General features: G+C 49.8%; 1 protein-coding gene across 1 annotated transcript in view; it reads left to right on the forward strand.

Annotated features, from left to right (window-relative positions):
* The window catches only part of PAX6 (paired box 6), a 23,656-nt gene that overhangs the window by 6,042 nt on the left and 8,072 nt on the right, over positions 1 to 9,542 (forward strand). Inside the window, exons 5-9 of the mRNA XM_014545206.1 lie at positions 2,311 to 2,374; positions 3,597 to 3,663; positions 4,283 to 4,324; positions 4,419 to 4,634; positions 5,336 to 5,501. Coding sequence (XP_014400692.1) covers positions 2,311 to 2,374; positions 3,597 to 3,663; positions 4,283 to 4,324; positions 4,419 to 4,634; positions 5,336 to 5,501 — 555 coding nt within the window. The remainder of the gene's footprint in view (positions 1 to 2,310; positions 2,375 to 3,596; positions 3,664 to 4,282; positions 4,325 to 4,418; positions 4,635 to 5,335; positions 5,502 to 9,542) is intronic.

Here is a 9,542-nt window from a genome sequence, read left to right on the forward strand (position 1 = left end):
CGCAGGCAGGCCTACGGGGCTTTGTGCCGCTCGCTCCCGGGTGTGCGCAAGGCGCAGAGCATCCAAATTGACACCATATGTTTTCCTATTAGATGCTTCGTGGTCGAATTCTAGGCGCATAATCATCGCTACTGGGCAAGAGCGCCCGCCGTCCCTAGGGAAGGGACACAATGATTGAGGCTTAACCTCTGAAGGGGAACTTAGCCGCGCTTCCTCGCTGCCATTTCGATGCTGGCAGAGGCGACCTGGCCCTGGTGTGTCCTGGGTGAGCACCAGCCCTAGGTCCCTGCGGAGGTGTCGGGACGTTGTTGTTGTTGTTGTTGTTGTTATTATTATTATTATTATTATTATTTTGCAATGGGGGGGGCGGGGAGGAGGAAGGTCTAGGATTAGGCGACCTCATGTGCCTTGGCATTCAGAGGTTGGGATTCGTCCTGGCTATGCGTGAAGTTTGGGAAGCCTTTCTTGGTCTCGCTAGGACAGCACTTCTCTTTCTGAGAAGGTTTCCTTTGTCCAAAGGGGAAGCCCTGTAGTTAGAGGGTAGCTGGGTCCTGCCAAGCAAAGGAAGAATACTTGGGAGAGACCGGAAGCGCAGACTAGGCCTGGCTCTGTTGGAAAAGTGATGTCCCCGAGACGTCTCCACTCATGCTGTGTCCAGACAGAGCCCAGATCCCCCAAACGCCTGTCACTTCTCATCGAGCTTAGGCTCCGGCCCCCCTCTCCGCCCCAAGCCTTTGCTACCCTGAACACGCGGCTCCCCTCGAAGGGGAAACGAGTGCAGTTCCATCTCATCTGAGTGATCTACAAATAGGGACGGAAAGGGTCGTTTTATCATGGTCCCGTTTGTCGTGACGATGCAATTTCCCGGAGCGGAGCACTGTCACAAAGTGACAAGGCTGCCACAAGCGCCCCGACTGATCTTTTCAATTAGCCTTCCATGCATGATCCGGAGCGACTTCCGCCTATTTCCAGAAATTAAGCTCAAACTTGACGTGCAGCTAGTTTTATTTTAAAGACAAATGTCAGAGAGGCTCATCATATTTTCCCCCCTCTTCTATATTTGGAGCTTATTTATTGCTAAGAAGCTCAGGCTCCTGGAGTCAATTTATCAGAGACTCCAAGGAGAAGAGAGAAGAGGAGAGGAGAGGAGAGGAGAGCTGAGCAGGGAGCCACATCTCCTGGAAGGGCTGCTCTCCAGAGTCGGGGCTGCAGGTTGGAGATTTGTACGGAAGTGGAAATTGTCCATTGGCTTTATTTGTGCGCCTGTGGATTCTAGGGAGGGGGCTACAGAGAAGTGCTAACTTCCTATCCCTGTTCTCTAAGATTAGACAATGGGTGAGGAGGCTGTGAGATAACAAGATAAAGGACAGATGTGGGGGGGGGGGGGCACTGTGGTGTGGTCTCTTCCTTTTCCTTTCGCTTTTTGATTTTTGCTAATATCTGTCCTTGGCTGTGGGAAGAGCTGAGAACAGCAGCGGAAGTAAATCGAGCTGTGGCCGCTGTGAGCAGACGCCCAGCTCTGGCTCCACTGCCGCAGCCGGACTACTTTGTGGTTGGAGCAGATCTGGCGCTCTGACCCTCATGCCTGCGGTAGAGGCGCTGAAACCCAGGTTAGGTTCACTAGCCACAGATCTGCTGTTCTGGTTCTTCTCTTCTCCTTCCCCTTCTCTTCTCCCATCTACGTAGTATTTTTTAACCCGGGTGTTTGTGCGGTGCCTTCGCCAGAGTTTGGAGTGTGACAGCAAACATTTCTGGACTCAAGCCTCCGTGGAAGCGCTGTAAGGCTGTGGGATTTGCTCTTACAGTTCCAACAATGCGGAGAGCTTGGAGGTTCCGTGTGGGTTCTGTGGAACCACCGTTTGCCACAACTCAGAAGGGATCTTTGGGAAGATATTTTTAGAGCTGATTGTTTGCATCTCGTGGGTTCAGAGGTTGGTTGGGGTGTTTATGAAGAGGGACATGGTCTGGGGACACTGCTGGGGTGGTGCCAGAGTGAGGTGAGTGTGTTCTTGCTCCTTGGCAGGTGTCTGCCTGTCTGGTGCTTCTGCAGTCCGGTGGCCAAGAGTACGGCTGTGTTTGGGGCTGGGCTGCCCGATGCCCTGCATGGCTGCATGGTCCTGTTGTCATTTTTGATCGACTGCAGGGGCCTGATCACCAAGGTTGGCAGGAGTTGGCAGGGAGCTGAGGATGCATTTGGTTGTTTTCTCCTCCTCCTCTTCCTCTTTCCTCTTCCTCCTCTCTTCTCTCCTTTCTCCTCTCTTCTCCTCTGCTCTCCCCTCTTTTCCTCTCTTCTCCTCTGCCTTTCCTTAGGTCACAGCGGAGTGAATCAGCTCGGTGGTGTCTTTGTCAACGGGCGGCCACTGCCAGACTCCACCCGGCAGAAGATTCCCCTCTCCTTCCACCATCCTTCCCCATCTCTTTCAACCTGGGTCAGTCACATAACTCATCTAAAAAGAAAAAAAAAAAGAGTGTGTGAATTAAAAGAAAAAAACCTTTCTCTTTTCACTTGGTAAAAAACATTTATGTTTTTAAATGTACTATAGTTTATGTACTAGAATAAGCTGAGTTTTACAAAACCGGCATCATTTCATTTCCTTCTCTCATCCCATGCTTACCTCAGATTTTGAGATATTGGTTTGCATATGATAAACTAAGGAAGAATATCTATACATATTTATTTTAAAAGACAGGTGCTATTTACCTCCCTCCATAACTCACATGTACTCAATTGGGTATATTTTTAAAGGAAAAATAAGTTTAAATTCAGTTTACTTTCCCCCTTTGCTCATTAAAACAACACCACTTTAAACAAGGTCAGCACACACACACACAAATCTGACTTCGTTTTGATGCATCTTCTGGCAGTGTTTAAGAAAACAGTTTTTTAAAAATTTAAATTAGTTTTTTTTAGTTCAAACTGTTTAAAAGTATCATCATATTTGTAGTTTTCAGGGCTACAAATGTAATTTTAAGAAAAAAAGCTCTCTACAGTAAGTTCTCGTACCATTGAAGGTATATTTTTGTGTTATAGACCCATGCAGATGCAAAAGTCCAAGTGCTGGACAATCAAAACGTAAGCTTGTCATTGTTTAATGCATACTTAAACAATTTTATTTTTGTCTTGAAATTATTAATAATGTGGTTTTCTGTCCACTTCCCCTATGCAGGTGTCCAACGGATGTGTGAGTAAAATTCTGGGCAGGTATTACGAGACTGGCTCCATCAGACCCAGGGCAATCGGTGGTAGTAAACCAAGAGTAGCGACTCCAGAAGTTGTAAGCAAAATAGCCCAGTATAAGCGGGAGTGTCCGTCCGGGCTGCCCGATGCCCTGCATGGTCCTGTTGTCATTTTTGATCGACTGCAGGGGCCTGATCACCAAGGTTGGCAGGAGTTGGCAGGGAGCTGAGGATGCATTTGGTTGTTTTCTCCTCCTCCTCTTCCTCTTTCCTCTTCCTCCTCTCTTCTCTCCTTTCTCCTCTCTTCTCCTCTGCTCTCCCCTCTTTTCCTCTCTTCTCCTCTGCCTTTCCTTAGGTCACAGCGGAGTGAATCAGCTCGGTGGTGTCTTTGTCAACGGGCGGCCACTGCCAGACTCCACCCGGCAGAAGATCGTAGAGCTAGCGCACAGCGGGGCCCGGCCGTGCGACATTTCCCGAATTCTGCAGGTGATCCTCCTGGCGTGCCCCACCCGCCGCCCCTGCGGCCCTCCACTTGCAAGGCCCTCTCTTCACTTCTTACTGTAAACGTTTCTCTTTTCACTTGGTAAAAAACATTTATGTTTTTAAATGTACTATAGTTTATGTACTAGAATAAGCTGAGTTTTACAAAACCGGCATCATTTCATTTCCTTCTCTCATCCCATGCTTACCTCAGATTTTGAGATATTGGTTTGCATATGATAAACTAAGGAAGAATATCTATACATATTTATTTTAAAAGACAGGTGCTATTTACCTCCCTCCATAACTCACATGTACTCAATTGGGTATATTTTTAAAGGAAAAATAAGTTTAAATTCAGTTTACTTTCCCCCTTTGCTCATTAAAACAACACCACTTTAAACAAGGTCAGCACACACACACACAAATCTGACTTCGTTTTGATGCATCTTCTGGCAGTGTTTAAGAAAACAGTTTTTTAAAAATTTAAATTAGTTTTTTTTAGTTCAAACTGTTTAAAAGTATCATCATATTTGTAGTTTTCAGGGCTACAAATGTAATTTTAAGAAAAAAAGCTCTCTACAGTAAGTTCTCGTACCATTGAAGGTATATTTTTGTGTTATAGACCCATGCAGATGCAAAAGTCCAAGTGCTGGACAATCAAAACGTAAGCTTGTCATTGTTTAATGCATACTTAAACAATTTTATTTTTGTCTTGAAATTATTAATAATGTGGTTTTCTGTCCACTTCCCCTATGCAGGTGTCCAACGGATGTGTGAGTAAAATTCTGGGCAGGTATTACGAGACTGGCTCCATCAGACCCAGGGCAATCGGTGGTAGTAAACCAAGAGTAGCGACTCCAGAAGTTGTAAGCAAAATAGCCCAGTATAAGCGGGAGTGTCCGTCCATCTTTGCTTGGGAAATCCGAGACAGATTACTGTCGGAGGGGGTCTGTACCAACGATAATATACCAAGTGTAAGTTCACTGAGAACACCCCCCTCCCTGCCCTAAGCTCCATTCTCTTTCCTCTTTACCGTATCTTTCTTCACCTCCTTCTGCTCTCCTCCCCACCAGTGTCTGTCTCTTATCTCCTCTCTGCTCTACCTCCCTGCTCTCTGTACCTGGGGCTGTTGAGAGGAGCAGCCCGACCTTTTCTTGACTTTCTTGGAAAATGGGAGTCAAGTGTGGGAAGTTGGTCATCTCATTTGCATGCTGCATAGTAGAGGGAGGAGGCACTTGAATCAAGAAGGAAAATGAAAATGAAAACCAGATTCTAACTTCCTCCCAATCCGCCTGCCTGAACATTCCTTCAGGCGTCAAACATCCATTTCTGCACTAATATAAACCTAAGTGCAACAAAGCTCTAAATAAGTCTAAAAATTTTTGGAAATCTTTAACAAAGTAAGGCAGCCATGTGATAGGTCACCAGAGACCCCCTCATCCACCAGTTCTGACCCAACTTAGTTTCCATGCCCAAAGTGATGGCTGTCATTCTGTCCATCATGTCCCTGCAAATCAACCTACACTGTCCCATGATGGTTGGGAGTTGTTGTTGTTTTTAATGTGTTAAGGGTTGCTCTTTAAGGGGGTGGGTGTGTTGAGATGGGGATTTAAGACAGAGCGGCCTTGTTTTTAGGAGACACTGCCATTTGGTTTGATTTTGGTTTGATTTGCAGGTGTCATCAATAAACAGAGTTCTTCGCAACCTGGCTAGCGAAAAGCAACAGATGGGCGCAGACGGCATGTATGATAAACTAAGGATGTTGAATGGGCAGACCGGAAGCTGGGGCACCCGCCCCGGTTGGTATCCGGGGACTTCAGTGCCAGGGCAACCTACCCAAGGTAAAAACCCGAGCAACCACCTAAACTCTCTGTATATGCAGCCCATAGTCTTCTCCCCAACCTTTCCCTCTCCGGGCCTCTGTGCTTCGAGGATGCAGTGGGGTGACTCTTCAAAGGCTTGGGACACATTGGCTTGCACTGTATGTAGGTGGTGCTTATTGAACTCTCTGGTTGGCCTGGGAATGGAAGGGCTATGTCAGCAGTAGTATGCATGTGGCTGGTGTGTGTACATGTGTGTTATGGGTAGGAGTAATAGCATTGAGGCGCCCGCTCTTGTGCGTGTGTGTAAGAGCTTCGTGGTACCTTATTCAAATTTGCCATTCAAATGCATAGAAAGTCCCTTTGCTGTAGAAGTGAGACAGGTTAACACTGCCAGACTGTGAGGTAAACATAATTGTATCGTTTTGCTTTCTGCCATAATTGACAAATTATGTGACTATGAGTAGGGTTCAAATGAGAGAGGGTGAGCAGAGAGATGCATGGTCGAGTGGAGAATGGGGCACTGGAAGTGGTAGTCTCCCAACTAAAACACCCCCACACTCTCTCCAACCTTCTGGGCCCCCAGTTCTCACTCTCTGTGGGTGGCTGGCGACTGCTTAGAAGGGTGGAGTGACAATAGTGTGAGCCAGACTTGGGGTGCCGGGGTCTGGAAGAAGAGATGGGATCTGGATCATTCCAGGATGTGTGAGAAGGGATGAAGGAAGAGGAGCAGATAGGGATGGGGGGAGGCCCGTTGGCTCTCTCCTTCCCTCCACACACAGAGGTAGCTTGGTCAAGAATAGGAAACAGTTTACTGGGAAGATTAATCGGTATTTGTTGTCCTGGTGACAAGGAGATAATATGCGAGATAATGGGACGTGGCGTCTCACTCCCCGGAGCACGACGAAGCCTGGGGGCTTCTGGGCGCAGGAAGCTGACGGGACTGCCCGCGCGACCGTGCGCTCTAAAGACGGCTCTGGGTGCCCCGCGCCTCCACGGAGCCGGACTAGAGAAGGGGAAATCGGTAACAGTATGCGAAATAACTGGTACAAAGGATGCTTCTGTCACTCCCAAGAATTTGTTATGGGAACAATCCTGTCGCTCTGTAATTGCTCATTAGAGAACGTTTTGTTTCTCATTAAGGCGACATGAATAAGCGTCTAGTTGAAGGAGACAGCTGTAGAAATGTTCCACAAGAGACCTCTGGACACGATTCGGCACCAATTGCCAATTAGACATGTCAGTTTTAAGAGCAGGAAACAATATAGGACGGACACTGGGAAGATAGGGAGCAAAGCGCTCGCTCCGGGTTCCCAGCGCGGCGCGGCCGGCCGAAGCTTCCCGATGCGCTGAGCTGAGCGACCCGCCCGCGGGATCCCCCCGGAGCTCAGCAGGCACACCTGAGGATTTGCCTCCCACCGGGCTGCAGGCCCAGGCCCACCCTGGCCTCTGCTGAGGACGAGGGACTGACATGGTTAAGTGGGAACCACCACACCCTCACTTGACCTTTGGAACTAGGAATCCCACGTGCGCACAGTGGACACATTCAAGTGAAAGCGCACTTCACACTCCACAGCGCCTGCCCGCCAGCTTCCCGGCAATCCCAGGCCTCTAGCCGCCTGGGTCCCAGAAGCCTTGGGGAGGGTGCAGGGTGCAGTGGCTGAGCCTGGGAAAGCTGATCCCCAAGGCTCCGCGCTGGCCCCTCGGCTCCAGGGCTCCCGTAGCTTGGGGCCTACAGCAGGGATACCCCCACCTGCTTCCTGGAGCCCAGACAGGAGCCGAGGGCTGCAGCTTTGCTAGCCCCACCGCTTCCCTTAGAGGCGGCACTGCATACGGCAGCTTTTTGTCTCGGGGAGCGCGAGGGCGGGAAGCGATTGCCTAACCACAGGGCCCTGGCGGTGGTGATTGGGGCGGGAGGTGGCGCTCCTTCAGGCACTTTGAACTTTGAGTAGTGAGTGGCTAGAGAATTCGGCGAACCATTGCCAGTCCCCCTTCTGCTCCCGCACAAAATCCATTTCCGTGCCCCGGATCCGGGCGCGGACCGCAGCTCCGGCTGCACTGGGAGCACGCAGCTCGCACCCCGAGCGTGGGAGTCCCGTGCGTGGGGGCCGCGGGGCGCTGGCGGAGAGCTTGGGCCGACGCCTGGGGGATCTTCAGACTTTTTGGCATTAACAAGCATGCCCTCTCGCACTGGCCCCCTTCCCTGGGCCAGGAAACCGTTTGGGGGCTTTTAAAGAGCCCTTTACTCCGAAAGCATAAGGCGAGGTTAAGTCTCAGAGGGAGACAAATATGGTTTCCATCTGATCAACGCCACGCGGCAGTGGATAAAATCGTGACGACGTGGGCTGACAAGAGACAACTCTATCCGGCCCCAATTCTCCAGCGATTTGGGTTTTAGGGATCCCCGAGACACTTTTTCTTATCTCTCTCTCCCCCCCCCCCCCCATACCCAGGCCCTCTATAGGATTTAGTCAGTCTCTTTTTCAACAGATGCTACAATGTTTTGATCCGGGTTCCCGAGCTGAAAAGGTGCCGCAACCGGGTTGCTATCTTTTCTTGCTTGTTTTCCGCCTCACTGATTAAGACACTAAGAAACTAAGGAATGATTTTATTTCCCAGCGTCCTTCCCCCCACCTCTCCTCCCCTTCCAGAAAACAAATCCTATCCCCCGCGTCAGATGGTCCCGGGGCTGGGATAATGGGAGGCGCTTTCACTGGCCTTCTCACGGATTAGGCTGGAAGGTGGACGGCGCCCAGCCCATTGAAGGCGCCTTCCCTGCGCTCGGAGGGGGCGCCTTTTAAAGAAGATATCTTAATTGTTTGCCACTTAGGTTTATCATATGGGGAATTTGAGACCCAACTTCTAGTTTTATTTTGTGAAAAGCTTTAAGAGAGGAAGGTAAATCCACTAAAGAAAAATAAAGGGGGGGGGGAGAGCAATCTAAGAGTGACCGCTCTGGCACCGCCTGACTAGAACAGTTGCTATTATGAAAGTAATAATAATAATAAAAAATGCTTCCAGGGGTGCAGGCTCGCTCCGCTCTGAGGAGTCACGGAGGGATGCCACAGCCACGGGTTTCTCCTGACCCGCTTCTAATTCCACTCTCCCCCAAAGAAGTTTAAAATCCAGCTCTCCTCATCTCCGTTGACTTTCCTCTCCTTAAATGTCAGTTCTCAAGTCAGTTCTGTGCCTGCGTTTGTGCGAGATTGTGTGAGTGTGTGGGGAGGTGGAGGGGGAGAGGGAAGGAGAAGGAAAGCATGGGCAAATGTCCATGTTTTAAAATTAGGAAGATGTCAGAGAAGCAAAGGAGAGCAGAGAATGCTATCTGTGAGGGTCTTCTGAGAGGGACCAGGCAGCCTTGTTTAATTGGCAAGATCGAATGTGCCAGAAAAAGGACTGGGATGGGGCCTCCTGGAAGGCATGACTGATCACCCCTGCGAGATGGGATTGTGGTCTCCTCAGGGCCCTGTCCCTAAACGTCGGATGATCAGTTTTTGTTTGTGTTTTCCTAAAGCAATACCTTAGGAGCCTGTCTAGTTGGCCCAAAAGGACTCTTGCTAAAGTCCTCCTCATTCACTGAACCCCCAAGTAAGGGCAGCTCTTCATTTCTTTCCCTGAAAAAACAAAACAAAACCCACTTTGCTAAGTCCCTCAGAAACCTGGGGCAGTAAATTAGCGAAGACGTGCTGGCGTGGGCGAGTCTCCCCCTGTGCTAAGTAGCCCTCCTCACTCCCGCCTTCCTGAGACAGCACAAGACCACCCCAAGTAGTGCCTCGGCCTATTGACTAATATTGTCTTCCCCCCTTATCTTCCTTTTCCTCTTTCTCTCCTCTTCTTCTTCCACCTTCTTATCTTTTTCCTCTGAGCACTCTTTTCTGTCTTTCTTACACCTTTCTTCCTCCATCTCCCTCCCCTCTTCCCTCTCCCCCACCAATCCAGCCCCATCTTCCCTCCCTGCTCCCACCCCTATTCCCCAACCCTGGTCTCTATCATCCCTGACTGTCGGCTTCCCCCCCCCCACGCCCACTGGTCTCCATCCACCCTCCCTGCCTCCCCCACCCC

This window comes from Myotis brandtii, unplaced genomic scaffold (genome assembly GCF_000412655.1).
Source record: "Myotis brandtii unplaced genomic scaffold, ASM41265v1 scaffold399, whole genome shotgun sequence".
Classification (NCBI taxonomy): Eukaryota; Metazoa; Chordata; class Mammalia; order Chiroptera; family Vespertilionidae; genus Myotis; species Myotis brandtii.